The sequence below is a fragment of the Balaenoptera borealis genome (assembly GCF_965194805.1).
Source record: "Balaenoptera borealis genome assembly, chromosome: 1".
NCBI classification, from domain to species: Eukaryota; Metazoa; Chordata; class Mammalia; order Artiodactyla; family Balaenopteridae; genus Balaenoptera; species Balaenoptera borealis.
In genome coordinates this window covers 2,096,782-2,114,550 of record NC_138860.1, presented here as the reverse complement: position 1 = coordinate 2,114,550, position 17,769 = coordinate 2,096,782, and the positions used below count along the sequence as shown (strand labels likewise).

General features: G+C 56.8%; 1 protein-coding gene across 3 annotated transcripts in view; it reads right to left on the bottom strand.

The window, feature by feature from the left end:
* CACNA1S (calcium voltage-gated channel subunit alpha1 S) overlaps nucleotides 1-17,769 on the bottom strand; it is a 62,342-nt gene that overhangs the window by 26,046 nt on the left and 18,527 nt on the right. For all 3 annotated transcript variants that reach the window (XM_082391089.1, XM_082391090.1, XM_082391091.1), the window contains exons 6-19: nucleotides 16,403-16,608; nucleotides 15,013-15,116; nucleotides 13,201-13,346; nucleotides 12,694-12,775; nucleotides 10,742-10,902; nucleotides 8,215-8,440; nucleotides 7,508-7,715; nucleotides 6,485-6,605; nucleotides 6,063-6,177; nucleotides 5,506-5,599; nucleotides 4,754-4,823; nucleotides 1,841-1,973; nucleotides 1,108-1,237; nucleotides 135-194 (exon numbers count right to left, since the gene is read on the bottom strand). In XM_082391089.1, the coding sequence (XP_082247215.1) occupies nucleotides 135-194; nucleotides 1,108-1,237; nucleotides 1,841-1,973; nucleotides 4,754-4,823; nucleotides 5,506-5,599; nucleotides 6,063-6,177; nucleotides 6,485-6,605; nucleotides 7,508-7,715; nucleotides 8,215-8,440; nucleotides 10,742-10,902; nucleotides 12,694-12,775; nucleotides 13,201-13,346; nucleotides 15,013-15,116; nucleotides 16,403-16,608 (1,856 nt within the window). The remainder of the gene's footprint in view (nucleotides 1-134; nucleotides 195-1,107; nucleotides 1,238-1,840; nucleotides 1,974-4,753; nucleotides 4,824-5,505; nucleotides 5,600-6,062; nucleotides 6,178-6,484; nucleotides 6,606-7,507; nucleotides 7,716-8,214; nucleotides 8,441-10,741; nucleotides 10,903-12,693; nucleotides 12,776-13,200; nucleotides 13,347-15,012; nucleotides 15,117-16,402; nucleotides 16,609-17,769) is intronic.

Genomic DNA, 17,769 nt, shown 5'->3' with positions numbered 1-17,769 from the left:
TCCTTGCTTTTCCCTCCTCCCTGCAACCCAGCCCCTGGTGAGCACAGCCTGTGTAAGCAGGAGCCACAGCGGGTCTGGTCCCTGGCCTGGAGATGCCCTTCGCCCAGGCTGTCTGTCTCGCAGTCTTCACTCACCTTGAGGACAATCTCCACAGTGAAGACAGAGGTGAACACGATGTCAAAGTACCCAAGGATCTGGTGACAGGGCAGAGGTCGGTGAGAGGAGGGGCAGAGCAGTGACAGCATCATTATCTTCATCGGCATCACCACCATCACCATTGCCACTACCATCACTATCATCACCCCCCCACCACCACCACCATCACCATCATCACCACCATCCCCACCACCATCCCCACCACCATCACCACCATCCCCACCACCGTCACCACCACCATCCCCACCACCATCACCACCATCCCCACCACCATCCCCACCACCACCATCACCATCCCCACCACCGTCACCACCACCATCCCCACCACCATCACCACCATCCCCACCACCGTCACCACCACCACCATCACCATCCCCACCACCGTCACCACCATCCCCACCACCGTCCCCACCACCAGCATCACCATCCCCACCACCATCACCATCCCCACCATCCTCACCACCATCCCCACCACCATCACCATCCCCACCACCGTCACCATCCCCACCACCATCCCCACCACCGTCACCATCCCCACCACCATCACCATCCCCACCATCCCCACCACCATCCCCACCACCGTCACCATCCCCACCACCATCCCCACCACTGTCACCATCCCCACCACCATCCCCACCACCGTCACCATCCCCACCACCATCACCATCCCCACCATCCCCACCACCATCCCCACCACCGTCACCATCCCCACCACCATCCCCACCATCATCACGGCTAATATCCAGCAACAAGAGCCTGTGTAGGCCCAATGCTGTGACAACACTCTTCAGAAGGAGTGGGTTGGGCAGTCTTGGCCCTCCAGGGATTTAAACTCTAAGCAGCTCTGATGCCTGCAGCCACACAGAGGACACAGTGAACTCTGGGCATCAGGGTGAGGTGTGCGGGTGACTGAGGCTGGACGGGGGTGGGTGCCGAGCTGGCCGCTGTCACCTGGTTCCTCACGGACTCGGTCCGGATGGGGTCCTCAGCAGCCAGCGCGGCACTGCTGAGCAGGATGAAGAGCAGGATGAAGTTGGTGAACCAGGTGGCGTTGACGATGCGATGACACAGGACGCGGATCCTGCGGGGGGTGGGGGGAAGGTCAGCACGCTGTGAACTGGGCGTTCAGGCCCCAGCAGCCTCCGTCGCTGGCTCCCTCCCTCCCGGTCAGTGCAGGAGGACAGCCGGCATCCGGGTGGTCTCTGGCTGGCCTTGCCGGGCCCTGTCCCACCTTCTGTTCCTGCAGCCCAGCCCCATCCCGCACAAGCCCTCCCCCAACACTCCACGCCATCCCACGGCATCCCCACCAAAACAACGGGACAGGCCGATCTCCATCCCTGAGGCCGACAGCTGAAACTCCATGAGGACTACAGTCTGTACTTTAAAGGTGTAAAATTGTGAAGCCAGTGAGAACTATAGCTTATCCCCTTGTCCTGCTCTTGGAAAGGAGCCAAGAGATGTGATCCCTCTTAGGAGGAAGTAACTGATAAGGCTTAAAGCATTACTTCTCCCAGAGATTCTAGCACTTTCAACTGGGCACAAGGTCTTAAGCTAAAGGAGTGACTTTCTCACGGTGTAATTGTAGGCCCAGGGAGTCGGGAGAAGGGGGCCTTCTCAGAGCAGGAAGCAGCCCTCTCTGAGAGCCCCACCAACCACCCTGCCCCGCCACCGAGGGGCCACCCACTTATTGGTGGGGCTGAAGATGAAGAAGGCGCTGGCTTCTGGAATGGGCACCGCCTTCTCCTTCAGCTGCAACTCGGCCAGCGGGCGGGGTCGTGGGCTTATCGGGATCTCGGGCTCCTCTTCCTCATCATCTCCTGTGGGGGAGGGGAGAGAGAGGTCGAGGTGTCTTTCCACGTCTCACTGCTCCCCTGGCTCCTGTGCTCTGAACCCAACCGTGAACCCCCAGCAGCCAGCAAGCAACACGGGGCACGAGGGCGCCAGCAGAGTCCAGCCAGGCACCTCCCTTCCTCGTGGCACACGGGGCTGAACCGTCCAGACACCTGCCAGCCTCAGAACCTCCCCGACGTCGGGCCAGGAGCAAGGTCTGGGAGCCTTGCTGTTGCGTCTCCTGTCTCGGGGCTGGACGCACCACCTCGAATGCTCACAAGCTGGGGGTGCCGGGGGGCCCTGCTTTGCACGAGGCCGGAGTGCTGGGCCCGGCTCCGCCCTTGACCCTCACGCCAGGCAGGCCTCTGCCCCTCCTGAGCGGCAGTCCCTCAGCTCGTGACATCGACGAGGGGCAGGAGGCCTGTTCAGATAAATGCACTCGGAGCTGCTCTCCTGGGGTCGGGTTCCAAAGACCATCATTCAGGGAGGAACTGCCAGCACGAAAAGAAACCAATATTCTTTTCTTCCGGGGCAGGTGTGGGGTGGGGGGGGGGTGGGAGGAGGAGAGGGCCCCTCGGGCTCATTTGCAGAGTCTCAGGGCCTTGTGAGAGGGAGTTGTCCCCCCAGGTCCTCAGCTCCAGACTGGGGGCACTGTGGGAAGTTGGGGTGCCCTTTCCTTTGTCCCCTCACCCACAGTTGTCTCCTGCCAGCCCCTGGCAGGGTTCTCCTGCTCTCTCCACCACGGCGGCCCTTGCAGGGTCTCCTCCCGAGACCCCACTTCTTCCTCCCAAAGAGCATCCTAATGGGACATTTCCTGCCTCGCCTGGGACCAAGGGCCCCAGAGGCACATTTTATGCTTAATCGCAGAGACTGTTAATTCTTAGAACTCGCGTATTTGCTTTCTTTTTCCGCCTTAATTCTGAGTTTCTCTGTCTGCGCCCACCGTGTTAACTTCGTTGTGCATATCTTTCGTTGTCAGCCATTTCAGATTATTTTTGGAAAGAAGCAAGATAAACACATTCAGCCCCCTTGGTAAGAACGCTCCTCCGCAACCCACCCCACAGCCCCTCCCCCCACCCTCCCCCTTCTCCCCAGCCCCTGTCCCTCCCCCACCTCAGGTCTCCTGGCTCAGCATCTCCCACATGCACAGTGGCCACTCCCATCTACTGGGAGATGGTTATTAGATGAAACAGGTCAAGGTGAATTATTCTAGAACCCAAATGTCCCTTCTGGCAGGTATTTGAAGAATTATCATTAATCTTATCTATACCAGCTCCATCCTCCCCACATTTTACTTATCAAAATCTTTACATTTTACTTTGCAAAATCCTTGCATTTTTTCCTTTCTTCTTCTTCTTCTTTTTTTTTTTTTTGGATTTCTATAAGGCTTTTTTTTCCAGTTTTAATATTTTTTTTACTGAAGTGTAGTTGATTTACAATGTTGTGTTAATTTCTGCTGTACAGCAAAGTGATTCAGTTATACATATATATACATTCTTTCTTTTTTATATTCTTCCATTATGGTTTATCATAGGATATTGATGAATGGATAAAGAAGATGTGACACACACACACACACACACACACACACACACACAATGGAATACTACTCAGCCATAAAAAAGAACACAGTAATGCCATTTGCAACAACATGGATACAACTAGAGATTATCATACTAAGTGAAGTAAGTTAGAAAGAGAAAGACAAATACCATATGATATCACTTATATGTGGAATCTAAAATATGACACAAATGAACCTATCTATGAAACAGAAACAGACTCACAGACATAGAAAACAGACTGGTGGTTGCCAAGGGGGAGGGGGTTGGGGGAGGGATGGAGTGGGAGTTTGAGGTTAGCAGATGTAACCTTTTATATACAGAATAGATAAACAACAAGGTTCTACTGTATAGCACAGGGAACTATATTCAGTGTCCTATGATAAACCTTCATTCTATTTATTGATTGCCTATCTGGTGCCAAACACTGCTATTTGGAGCACAAAGGGTCCCCCTGGAGCTTAGACTCACTAGCGCAAACAGATGCTAATCAGCTGATTCCACAAATAGACATGAAATCGCACCAGTGACCCAGGGCTGGAAGGACCCAGGAGTGAGCTAAGAGAGATCGACAGCTCTTGGGCACCAGCCTCTCCCAGGTGGCCTTTTAACCTTCACCGGCTTGGGTGCTCCCTACAAGTGTTCCCTCCTTGGCACCGACGAAGAGGATTCCTGCTGCAGCCACAGGCTGTTTGCACCTACGAGGCGTGTGTAGTGCATTCGTGGCTGTGCACTATCTGTCCCCCTCCCCTCCACCCTGGTCTCCTTCACGTGGATCTTCTTCCTGGTCATCCCCTGCGGGACACGGACGGTGTGAGCAGCCTGCCCATCTCCTGCACCACACAGGCGGATACACCCCCCTCTGTGAGCTGTTCTGTGTGGCTGGAGGGGCTGGAACAAAAGACGCGGGTGCCCACGAGGCTCTGGGCTCCTTGAAAACCAGGTCCTTAGCCCTGTAGCGCACAGCCAGTGCTCAGTAAATACTGGCTGAATTAATTGAAAATAAAATGTGTACATTTTCCCACTGTGTGTATTGTAGGGAGAGGCAGGCTGGCAGACGGCTCATTTGCAGTACGAGGTACGCAAGGGATGTCTGAGTCCTGATCTCCTCGTGGATGGGTCCAGGTAGGGGGACACACAGGAGAGATCTCGTCCCTGGGGAGAAGTCACCCCAGCACACCCGCCCCGGGTCCCAGGACTCTTACCTGGGAAGTCGGCTGACGGGTAGGGGTCCTTCACCTCATTGACATTGGATTCAAACTCATCGATCTTCAGCTGGAGGAAGGAACACGATGAAGGTGAAAATCCAAGCTGTGGTCCCCACCTAATGCGCATCGACTGGAGGGCCGTGCGGGTGTCAGCTCACCTAAGCCTCCCTGTGGCTCGGGGCGGGGTGAGGCAGTGGGTGCTATTACGTCATTCCCGTCTTACAAAGGAGAAGCCAGGCCCAGAAAGGTCAGCCAGGCCGCCCAAGCTACCAGGACCCCAGCCCGTCTGAGCCTGAGCCCCTCACCCCTGTTTAGTTCTCGAGAAGAGAGTGGATTTCCCCAGGCCGGGACCCCTGCTCTGGGGGCCAGTTCCTGCCCCTCTGAGCTCTGCTTCCTTGGCTCCAGGAAGGTTGAGCAGGGCCAGGCTGACAGGCGGGGCAGGGCTAGAAACGGGGGGGAGGCTGGTCTGGGCAGCTCTGTGGGGAGGGGGACACCCTGACTGGGGTGGAAAGCTGGGACTCAAAGGAAGTCTGGTTCCTGGATCGGGGCGTCTGTGTCCTCAGTGCAAAGGATTCCCTGAGACAGAGCTGCCCTCAGCTGGCTGGTGCCCTCAGCTGGCTGGTGCCCAGGCAGACAGCCCCTCTCCTGCCTCCCCCTGCCCCCCAGCACCCTAAGGCACCAGGCGAACAGGGGGCTCTCAGAGGCCCCTCCCTGTGCGGCCCCTGAGAGCGCCCCCGTGACGGGCTCACCTTGGCCGTGGTGGGGATGCCCTCCCCCTTGGGTTTCTGCTCCAGCTTCTTGGCCACCGTCGACTTCTCCTCCTCTGACTTGTCTGGGAGCCCCCTGGGTGGGAACACCAAGAAAGCCCAAAGTGGAGGCCCAACTGGAAGGTCCTGGGGGACGCGCCCAGCCTGAGGACACTGCAGGCTGACCCCGCCCACGGGCCGGGCGCTTCGCATCCTCCCTCCCTCCGCAACGAGGGAGCAGGACGGCCCGCCCGCCCGCGGCCGAGCAAGCTCAGTGTCAGCCACGTCCAGGGGCCGAGGCCGCAGAGGGTTAAACAGCAAACTCTCAGGTGCCGGAGGCTCAGCAGAGGGAAGGGACTCCCTCCAGGAAGCCTGGTGACAGGGCGGAGGCCCAGCCTGCCTGCCGACTTGCCTCCAGCCCTGCCCCGGGGAACTCAGAGACTCAGCCATCAGCCGCTGGGGCAGGCGTCACAGTGGTTTGGCCTCTGCTCCTCAGGGAGCCCCTTGCCCAGAGCGGGCGGAGCCCTGCGGGTCCCTCCTGCTGGGCGCGCCCCACTCACTTGGACATCTTCCTGCGTCTCCGCTCCTCAGCCTTGGCTTTCTGGGCCGAAGTCAGGCTCTCCGCCTCCGCCAGGTTGTCTACCGCGATGGCCAGGAAGACGTTGAGCAGGATGTCTGGGGAGGCCCGCTAAGGAGCTCGGGCGGTGGGGAGGGACGCCTCTGGGGGTGGGCTTGGCAGGACCTGCCTCCTCCCGTGCTCCAGGCTCCCCATCTTTCTGGGACTGATTCCTCCCACCTGTCACCAGTCACCCTGTGTTTCTCTAACCTCCCGCCGGAAGGAAGTGTCCTACAGCTATACCCGCACTGCTACCTGCTGTGTCCCACCTCTCCACCCCAGCAGAAGGCCTGGGCACCTTGACCCCGCTTTACGCCCAAGCCCCCTCCCCAGGCTCTTTTCTGTGCCCTGCGTCTGGGGGGATACAGTTGCCGCAGACGAACAGGATGATGAAATAGATGCAGACGAGCACCCCGGGATAGGTCGGGCCGCCGTAGGCCAAGATCCCGTTGTACATCACGGAATTCCAGTCCTCACCTGTCAGCACCTGGAAGGGGAGGGAGGGTGGGCGACACAGAGGAACTTGAGGGTCTTCTCTGGAGACTGCATTGTCCAAAAGTCCCCTTCCAGCTCTGCCCCCAGACCTGTCCTCTCTCTTCATCCACGGCCCAGGGTGAAAGTCCCTGCTCTCCTGAACCTCTTCCGGGGGTCGAAAACCTTATCGTTGGCTCTTCGGGGCCAAGGAGCTTGATTGTGGCATCAAGGCTTCCACGAGCTCTGTTCCTAAGGCCCAGGCTTAGCTGTGTTGCCCACACTGGACCCCCTGCCTTTCCAGCCCCCAGAAAGAGTGCGAAATGTCAGGTGCCTTGAAAGGCAGGATGCCCGACCAGCCAGTGGGGTGAATGGAAGAACAAGGGTGACACCATGTGTAGGGCCGGCCGGTTGCCACAACTGACCTTCCCACTGGCAATACCGAGGTGGCGTCCCTGAGTACTGGCCCGACAGAGAGGAACGTGTGTCCGCTCTGCGCTCAGGCAGCTCGTTCCGGAGGCCAGCCGTGGCTTTAGTGAGCGGTGGCCAAGCCGTGTCCCCGCAGTGGGAAGTAGTTTGTGATCCTCTGGGGCTTTTGCAGCCTTTGGGAGGGACAGCCCACCTTGTCTGACCTAGCGCTCAGAGATTCTAGTAGCACATGGGAGAGAAAGCTCCCTGCCCACCCAACTCCTTCACTCATTAACTGCTGCCCTACTGTGGGCCAGGGCTCTGCTGGGCGAAGGGACGAAGACACACAGGACACACTGGGCACAGCGCCCAGCCTCCAGAGCGTGGAGGAGACAGGCAACTATAGCCTGGAGGGGATGCGGGGGCCCGGAGGGCGATGTCAGATCAGGGAAGGCTTCCTGGAGGAGGTGATGCCCGATCTCCAGTGGCAGGCAGCGGGCTTTAGCCTACCTGGAAGACGCTGATGAGGGCCTGCGGGAAGTTGTCGAAGTTGCTGCGCCGCACCTCGGTGTCCTCAAAGTCGTACCTGCCCCCGAAGAGCTGCATGCCCAGGAGGGCGAAGATGACGATGAAGAGGAAGAGCAGCAGCAGCAGGGAGGCGATGGAGCGGATGGAGTTGAGCAGCGAGGCCACCAGGTTGCTCAGAGACGTCCAGTACCTGGAAGAGACGGGCAGCCCCCACCGGCGTCCCTGCAGTCGGGGCGGCTTGGGGGAGGCTGGGGGCTGGTGGGATGTGGGGGGCCAGTAGGGCTGCCTGGATCCGGGCTGCACACCCAGCCTCCCTCCGCCAGAGCACAGATCTTGGTCTGTCATTTCATTCTGTTAGTAGGACGGCCGTTTAGCTGCTGGTGCCACCACTAGACTCTGAACCCCATGGGGGTGAGGACCACTCCTGCCCGTGCAGCCCCAGCCCAGGCGGCCGTCCCACCACTGCCCCCTTCTCTGCTCTCCTGCCTCACCCCCCTTCTCCTCCTCCCCTTCCGTCTTCCTTTCCTCCCTCCCGCTCCCAGGCTCTTCTTTTCCCCTTTCTTCCCTCTTTTCCGCACCACAGACAACGGTGAGAGGTGAGAAGACAGGAGAGGCCCGAGGTGGAAGGGGGAAGGCGCTTTCTCCTGCAGAGGCGCAGGCTGGGGCAGTGCGGGCAGGCGGGCGCTCACTTGGTGATCTTGAAGATCCTGAGGAGGCGGATGCAACGGAGCACGGAGATGCCGAGGGGCGTCATGGCTCCCGACTCCACCAGCAGGACCTCCAGGAGGCCGCTGCACACCACGAAGCAGTCGAAGCGGTTGAAGATGGACATGAAGTACTGGCGCAGGCCCAGCCCGTACATCTTCATCAGCATCTCCACGGTGAACAGGGCCAGCAGCACCCGGTTGGCGACGTCTGCGGGGTGGGCCACGCAGCTCAGGGTCACTCTCCCCCCTGCCCTGCCTGCCTTGGCCAAGCCCTCCACCCTGGACACCTTCCCTGCGTTTTCAGGGCATCTTTCTTTCCCTGCCCTCTAGATCCAGGAAAACCTGGTGAATTTTCACCATCGAAGGAACACAACCTAGATTTCTAAGAAACGAAACGACCCTGTGTTCAGCAGGTCCACCCTCCTCACTCCACCGATCAACCCGTGAGCATTTTAACCCCATTTCCCTGATCTCCCAGAAGCACTGACACTGTTGATCAGCCTCTTGCTTTTTTTTTTTTTTTTTAAACTGGCGGGATCTGAGTTCCCTGACCAGGGATCAAACCCGTGCCCCCTGCAGTGGAAGTGCAGAGTCCTAACCGCTGGACCGCCAGGGAAGTCCCCTCTTGCTTTTTTCAAATGTTCTCTTTCCTTGGCTTCCAGGACGCCACATCCTTCTGCATTTCTCCTGCTTCTCCTGTTTCTCCTGCACCTTCTCTGCAGATGCACCCCTACCTCACCCCTGAGTGTTGGACTTGAGCTGTGCCCATGAGTACACACCATCCTCTGGGGATCTGGTGATGTCTTCTAAGACCACAGCTTCGATTGCCATGCCTGCCAATGACTCCGGATTTTGACTCTTCAACCCAGACTTCTCCACTGAGTCCCAGACCTACTTTCCATCTGTCTCCTCAACATCTCACTGGGATGTCTCGGAGGCACCTCAAACTCAACATGCTCAAGTCTAAGCTGATAGGTACTGCCCGTCCTCTCCCATCCCCCAAAAATACGTGATCACTGACTGTCTTCCCCATCTCAGCAAGTGGCACTACCATCCATCTATCTGCATAGGCCAGGAAACTCAAACTCATCTCTGACTCCTCTTTTTGGGCACTGTTCACATCTTGTCCACATTTGGTCATTGACAGTGCATTGACAATGCTTGGCACATTCAAGGGGCTCTCAGGAAGATTGGTTGCAAGGAATAAATGGATGGATGGATGCATGGATGGATAGATGCATGCCTGGATGGATGGATGGATGAATAGATGGATGGACGAATGGGTGGATGGATGGATGGATGGATGGACGGATAGATGCATGCCTGGATGGATGGATGGATGAATAGATGGATGGACGGATGGGTGGATGGATGGATGGATGGATGGATGGATGGATGGATAGATGCATGCCTGGATGGATGGATGGATGAATAGATGGATGGACGGATGGGTGGATGGATGGATGGATGGATGGATGAATAGATGGATGGACGGATGGGTGGATGGATGGATGGATGGATGGATGGATAGATGCATGCCTGGATGGATGGATGGATGAATAGATGGATGGACGGATGGGTGGATGGATGGATGGATGCATGGATGGATAGATGCATGCCTGGATGGATGGATGGATGAATAGATGGATGGACGGATGGGTGGATGGATGGATGGATGCATGGATGGATAGATGCATGCCTGGATGGATGGATGAATAGATGGATGGACGGATGGGTGGATGGATGGATGTATGCATGAATGCATCTGATCTGTAACATTGTTTCCTACCTCCTTTCCATAGAAGAAGACAATCTTCTTTTCTCTTTTCCTTCTTTTATCTCTTTCATTATTTTATTTTATTTTATTTTAGGCCACACTGCGTGGCTTGCGGGATCTTAGTTCCCTGACCAGGGACTGAACCCGGGCCACAGCAGTGAAAGCGCTGAGTCCTAACTGCTGGACCGCCAGGGAATTCCCTCTTGCATCATTTTAAACATAGTGTCTTCCTACTATCCAACCTCCCCTCCTCTGTAATCCTCCTCTTGTTACCTTATATTTGCCTCCACTGTTGCCCTCCCTATATTGACCTGACATCACTTATCAATATCTGTCTTTTCTTCTGGCTCAGGAAGCTCCTTGGCGGCAAGAGAGGTACATTCCTTCTCCGTGTGCCCTGCGTTCTTTTCTGGGCCTTACACAGAGTATGTTTGTAATACATAGTTGGTGAAAGATTGCCGTTTCTGGAGTAGAACTTGAACTTGGATGCATGAAGTGCTCAATTACTGGTCATCTGTACGTCCAGTGTCTGTGTTTGTGATAATTTTCCCAGACATCTGGCGAGCACCTGGAACATCCCCAACTTGTTGCTGTTATTGCCCCTGGTAATGCCACGAGGAAAAGGGTACCACTGTCTAGAATTTCTAGAAAACAATGTCAACATCTAACTGACTTCTTCTGCAAAACCTGAGGTGCCGTTGGCCAGCACTGGCCATCAGCCACGTGTCTCACCTTGCAGGTGGGTCAACCAGAGAGGTTGGTGGTGGTGCTCCGAGGCAATCGACAGGGTGTTGAGGGCGACGATCAGGATGACCAGCCAGTAGAAGACCCTGGACTTCACCGCATCGTGGCACTTCCAGCGGAAGACGCGGTTCCACTGCCTCCAGTGTCGGCTGAGAAGGTGGGGGGCGGGGCTGAGGCTGGGCTACTCCAGCCCCTCCCCAAGGCCGCCTTCAGGCCACTCCAGCCACACTTAGTCTCACCACCCACTCCCTCCTCCAGCCACGTGAGAGGGCCAAGGACGTGAGCTGCAGAGACAGATTGCAAATCTTGCCTCTTACAGCAAATGTCTTCACCTTTCAAAGGAGAATAGTGATGATGCCGACCTCGGAGGGAATTAGAGACAATGCCCGGTGCAGAGAAGGGCTCCATGCATCTCCACCTTAATTAAAGCAACACTGGCATGCCCCGTTTTGCCCGTCATAAAGGCAATTCTTTAACAAATTGGTCATATCTGGTGTAGGGGAGGGTGCGCAGAAAGGCACCTCCACTGTCAGATCGATCTTTGTGCAGCATTTGCCAAGGTTAGAACCTGCACGCCCTTTGACCCAGCAAGCCTGTTTCTAGGGATCTGCCCAGAAGAAACGTTCACCCCTGTGCACAACGGTTCCCTGTGGCACCGTGTGTATTGCCCCAAACTGGACAGATTACATAAACAGACTACAACATATGCACACTGTGGAATATTTTACATTCAAAGATACATCAAAAGACGGTGTGTGAGCTATCACACCTTGCAAAGATGTGGAGGGACCTTAAATGCACTAAGTAAAAAAAGACGATCTGAGAAGACCACACACTGTGTGAGTCCAATTAAACGACGTTCTGGGAAAGGCAAGACTGTGGAGACAGGAAGATCAGTGGTTGGTTGCCAGGGGTGGGAGGTGGGGTGTGAACAGGCAGAAACAGAGGATTTTTAGGGCAGCGAAAATACTCTATATGATACTATAACGGTGGGTACGCGTAATTATACGTTTGCCCAAACCCACAGAACGTCCAACACCAAGAGTGCGCCCCAACGTAAACGATGCACGTGGGGTGACGATACAGGTTCATCAGTTGTAACAAATGGACCATCTGCTGGGGATGTTGATGGTGGGGGGCGCTCGGCGTGGCTGGGGGAGGGGCAGGTGGGCAATCTCGGCACCTTCGGCTCAATTTTGCCGTGAATCTGAAACTGCTCTGAAAAAAGAAAGTCTTAGAAAAAAAAAAAAAAGGTTTGTGTCTGTATAAAGTTGCCCTCAATAGAAAATTCTAAATTTAAAATGTCAGTTACTAGTTTATGTGTGGATTGTATTCATTTATCCAACGAGCCCTCCTGTGTGCTGGGCACTGTGTTTGGTTCTGAGGTGACAGTGGTTAATATGAGAAACCTGATCGTGTAATAAGTGAAAACAAAACCAAAAAAAACTGGGGTGTGTGTGTGCGTGCGCGTGTGCGTGTAAGAGAAATGCAAGCGAACAAGAGGCTTCAGAGGGATACAAATCTAACTGTTACCATGGTTACCCCTTTGAAGGGCAGAGAAGGCCTTCATCTTTTCTTTGATGTATTTCTCTATTGTTGGATCTTTCAAAACCACAGTCATGTATGAATTTGGAAAAGGAAGCAGCCAGTCAGACAAAACACACGGTCCTCTCCAGCTTCCTGTCTCCAGCCCCCTGCCCGCAATGCTCATGGGGCTCACAGGCTAACTCCCCGTTCTGGAGCAGAGCTTTCCAGGACTAATTACCCCACCGGCTCCCAGTTTCTTCCTTACGTGGTGAGTAAATAGGTCATCTGCCCAGTGCCCTCCAACTGCGCTAAGGGAAAGCGACCCAAAAGCCACCTAGGGAGGTGACCGGGGTCTAACTACATGTCTCAGGGAGCTGCGGGCTGGGAGGACCCGCAGCTGGGCAGATACTCACATAAACTGGATGACTTTGTTCAAGCCTGCGATTTCGTACAGGCTCTCTGTGTCCGAGCCACCTTCATCCAAAGCCAGCTTCCCTGGGGACAGACAGGTACAGTTGGCCAGGCTTCCGGGCCCCTCTGGGCTGGACACACCTGGAAAGGGCCCGCTGACTGGGGACACCTGTGACAGCGACCCTGGGTGGGCCCGGACCCCTCCCTATGCGCTTTCCTGAGCCCTAGAGAGCCCGCATCGGCGGGGAGGGCGAGTCACCAAGGGGCAGTGCAGCACTTTGGTACTTTGCGCTCCGGGAGGGCCCAGGGCACACCAGGCCGCCTCCATCGCAAGGTGTCAGGCTAGCCCTCTAGGGGCCGGGTTTTCTTATCTGCAAAGTGGTGATGCCGTTCCTGCCCAATGGGCCCCCTGGGGCTGCAGTGGGGGTAGGGTGTGGAGGTGCCCCTGTGGGAGCTGACCGCGAGGGCAGCTCTGGGGGGGCCTGCCGACCTCGGCCCGTGACTCCAACCTTCTCTCAAGTCGTCCACATCCATGACCTCGCCCTGCGTGATCCAGCTCAGGTAGCCCCGGAGGTCCTCGTCCAGCTGCTGCTTCTCCCGCAGCTTCTGGAAGGTTCCCCTGGACTTGGCCTTCTCCCGCTCCTTGGTGAATTCCCTGCAGTGGAGCAGGGGCGGGGGAGGAAGAACGCAGTGGGAAGGATGGAGCTTCCTGGGGCGAGGGAGCCCGTTCTGCGGCTGGATGTGCCCCCCCCCCGGCCCGGTGTTGCCTGGGGTCCGGGGCCCTTTAGGGAGGCTGAGGGGCGGCCCTTTCCCCCCCTCACCAGCCCCGCCCTCCAGGGCCCCCCCCTCATTCCTTCTTCTCCTCCCATCTCATTTCTCCCGCCTTGTCTTGGGTGGCCTTGGACATACGGGTTAATGACATGACTGTCCATTGCCCTAACAGAACTGCCATGGACCCTCCGATTTTCCGTGCTGCCCTGACCCTTTAGGCTGCCTGAGGAATTTAGCTCTGCTTACAGACTTAAGGCCCTGGGGGACCTGCTCCTGGGCAGCACTGGAAGGAAAGGACCCGAGGGTCAGCGAGGGCTCAGAGCAGCAGAGGGAGCCCTCGGCCCCAAGCAGGGTGAAGAGAGGAATCCAGCCCCGTCCTCACTGGGCTCTGAGGGGTGGCCTGGGGGCAGCAGGGTCGGCTCGCACCGCCTGCACCCTCAGCTCTGCCCAGGGCAGGGTCCAGGAGGGGCTCTTGACCGTTTTGTGCCCTGGCCCCTTTGGGGGTCCCGTGAACCTATGGGTCGCTCCTCAGAACAACGCTGTAAAATGCTCCAAATGAAACCATAGCTTGACAAAGGAACCGATGTGTTAAAACGTAGCTGTTGAACTATAAAGTGGTGATAAAGTAATATATATGCTTCTTTATTGAATCATTAACTAGCAAGATCAGCCGCAGTCTAATAACTGTCATAATTTTGAAGTAGTAATATTTGCAACACCTGTGATATGACAAGGGATTCCTGCTGGGACAAGTCGTGGGCAGAGCTGGTACCACTTCATGAAAGGAAGCGCTGCATCTCAGTTAGACTCGAAAAAATAAAGGCAAGTTCTTCCTATTTTAGTCCATGGATCCCCTGAATTCTATGTCCAGAGTGCCTGGAGGGAAGCTCCTGCGGCGGGTGATGGCAAGGCACAACGGGGCTGATGGCCACTTCCGAGCTGCCCACCGTAGCTGGGTGGAGCCGTCACAGAGAAATAACGACCGTGAGTACTTAGCACTTCTGATGTGCTGGCCTCCATTCTAAGTACTTTATAGGTATTAACTCATTTAATCCTCCCAACAGCCCTGTGAAACAGGCACTGAAATTATTCGTATGTGACAGATGTGGCTCATGAGGCACAGAGAGGTTAGGTAATTAGTCAAAGGTCACACAGCCACCAAGCAGTAGTGCAAGGGTTTAAACTTGGGACTCTTGCTCCAGAGTTTGTGTGCTTAGCCCGAAGGCCATGCTCAGTGCCGAGTATTCAGCCCAAGTACCTCCAGGGAGAGGAGGCTGGGGTCTCAGGGGCTTCACGTGGACAGAAGGAAGCGAGGATGGGAGAGGGCTTGAGGAGAAGGGAGAAAGGTGAAGACTGGAGGGGCTCCTGCCTGCATTTGTTCTCTTCCTGGCTAAGAGGGAGCATGCTCCTGGCTAAAGGGGACCCAGGGATGAGCGGGGGTTCTAAGTCACATCTCCCTGCCCACTTCCTCCCCTCCTCTCCCTCCCCCTCCTTTCCCCGCCTCCCCCCTTCTTCCTCCCCTCTCTCCCAGCTGTCTTTGAGTCCCTTACCCGCTCAGGACGCCCAGCACCAAGTTGAGGATGAAGAAGGAGCCCAGCAGGATCAGGGTGACAAAGTAGATCCAGGGCCACTCGTTCCCAATGGCATCGTTGACCTGGTCCAGATGCAGGTGTGAGCCCCATCCCCGACGTGAGGGCTTAGGCCCCCTTGTCAAGCTGGCCCACGCACCGCACCCGACCCCGGGGGCAAGGAGAGAGGCCATCTGGGTCCAGAGAGGGAGCCTCTTCTAGCCTGAGGGCCTGGGACTGGGCCTTGCTGATGGCTGCCTGACCGGTGGGACTGACCCCTGCTTCCCTCCAGCCCCCGGGCTCCCTGCCTGACCCTGTCATGCCGGCCACCTCCAGTCGGCCTCTTTACAACCGAGATTTCTCACAGTGGAAGAAGCACTAAAAAGCCTTGGCCCGCGCCTGGCCGGCTCCTTCAGGAAGCACGTCTGTGACCCTGGATGAGGCGCCAGCATCTCTGAGCATCGTTCCATCTGCCCCCTGAGCTGATGTGTGAGCTCCCTCCTCACAGGCTGCTCACGGGCGAAACAACACGCGTGACCGTCCTTTGAAACGTTTAATAATCGGCTCCCATAATCCGAGTGTACGAGAGCTACTCACACTAATCCTTTATACTTGCAAAGCATTTGATGGGTTTACAATCGTCCCCCATAGGCAGTGTCACCCCGCGGCTGAGCTCCGGGGTTGGAGCCGGATGGTTAGAGGTCAATTCTTGGCCGTGTCGCTCACTAGTCCAACAGCGGCCAAGTTACCGAACGTCTCTGAGCCTCGGTTTTCTTATCCGGAAAGTGGGATCAATGCCTCCCATTGTTGGAGGATCAAAAAGGAAATGCAACCTGACTCTCGTAACACCAAACAAGTAACCTTCTCCAGCAAGAGAACTTCTACAGCACTATGTGCCCGCACTGTGGTAATTCAGTTAATGCCCCACTAACCGTCATAACTACCCTATGATGGAGCTAGTATTTTCATTTTATAGACGAGGAACCTGATATCCAATCACATTTTTATGGGAAAGCAATCTTGCCCAGCAGCAAGAAGAGAGACTCAAAGGGCCCTTCCTTCCTCAGGAAATCTGACATTCCAGGCCATCAGGAGCAAGTCACTCACAGCCAGGCTTAGGGACAAGTTAGGAGATGAGACCAGAACCCGCAGAGCTCCTGGTTTCCATCCCTCCCCTGCTCTTGGGGCTGTGGACACAGGTGGTACCTCGGCCTCCCCCAAGGATGCTAGGACACACAACTGAGGCCCAGAAGGGCTCCCCGGGGAGGGGCGAGGAGAAGCAGCAGACCCTCAGCCTGGGACTGGCAGGCCCCACCCGCTCCCGGCGAGCCTGTGTTGGGGAGACAGCCGGCGGGCTCGGGCCCAGACCCACCCAGTAGAGGACGTCGGTCCAGCCCTCCATGGTGATGCACTGGTACACGGTGAGCATGGAGAAGCCGAAGTTGTCGAAGTGGGTGATGCCGTGGTTGGGGCCTGGCCAGCCGCCCCGGCACTCGCTGCCGTTAATGGTGCAGGGGCGCCCTGAACCCGTCCGGGCACAGGGCGACGGCTTCTCGTTCTCCACCGTGGCCACGATGTCTGTGGGCGGGGGAGGGTGGTAAGCACCGGCGAAGGGGCAGCAAGGGGGCAGCAAGGTGCGGGTCTCAACATCAGGTTAAAGTCGGGGAGGCGGCCTTGCTGGGAGAGCGTGGTGCAGACCATGGGGAGCTGGGCCGAGGGCACGGATACGGATATGGATACGGCTACAAGGATACGGACAGGGATACAGGCGTCTGCAGGCAGGAGCTCAGGCCCAGGGCCTCAGCGGAGGCGCGGCTTCTATGGACTACACCTGATGAAGCAGATGTGACGTATCGTTTGCACCCACAGAGCTTTGTAAAAGGAGGCAGCAGCCCGGCAGGGGCGGAGGTGTGGGCCGGGCCTCACGCTCCTGCTTGAGAGCTCTGTCTGGGATACAGAAGTGGGGACGCGCCCCGATGCTGGGATGCGCTGGACAGACATGCAGACTGGGGGTGGGTCTGCTCTTAGGGGGCGTCCCCAGCAGGCCTTAGCATCCAGGGAGCCCCTGAATGGTGCTCTTATTGTCTCTAAAGCCTGCAATTTGGATGACATCTGGGTCCCCTTTTCCCCTGGGTAGGTTTGGTCTCCTTTTGTGTTCAGAGAGGTCAGATCGTGAGAGATCGAGTGGCCTTCCTTAACCATGTTACCAGGGGGCTCAATCCTCAGGAGACGGGACGGGGGGCACAGATGGTCCTGAGCTTGGTGTGTGGTCCCCAGCCCCACGAAGCTGGGTAGCCCCCATCCCAGAGGGGCTTGGTAGCGCTACTGGTCAGCACTGGTCAAGAACTCGTGTGAACACCAGGCGAGACCCTCGAATTTCGTTTGAAGATTGTGCTAGAAAGCCCCCTCCTCTCTGTCCTGGTAATGCCTATGAGAGGATGGAGATTTTTATGGGGGCAGGAGGAGGCTGAGACGGGGCCGATTAGGAACAGGACCAGCGAAAACGCTGTGAGAGCTGTCGTTGGAGCTGGGTTGCCTGTCCCCTTGGGGGAGCGCAGGGAAGTGGGGAGGGTCCCCCGAGACTCTGCAGGTCTCCGCCGCCGAGTTAGAGGCTCGTCCTAACAGAGGTCACCACTGTCTTGTGCCGGGTCCTGTCCCCGCATCCCCAGTGTCAGCGGCACTCGGCCCGGGGAGGCTGAGGACCAGCAAACCGCTGCCACCTGAGAGCGGGGACCCAGG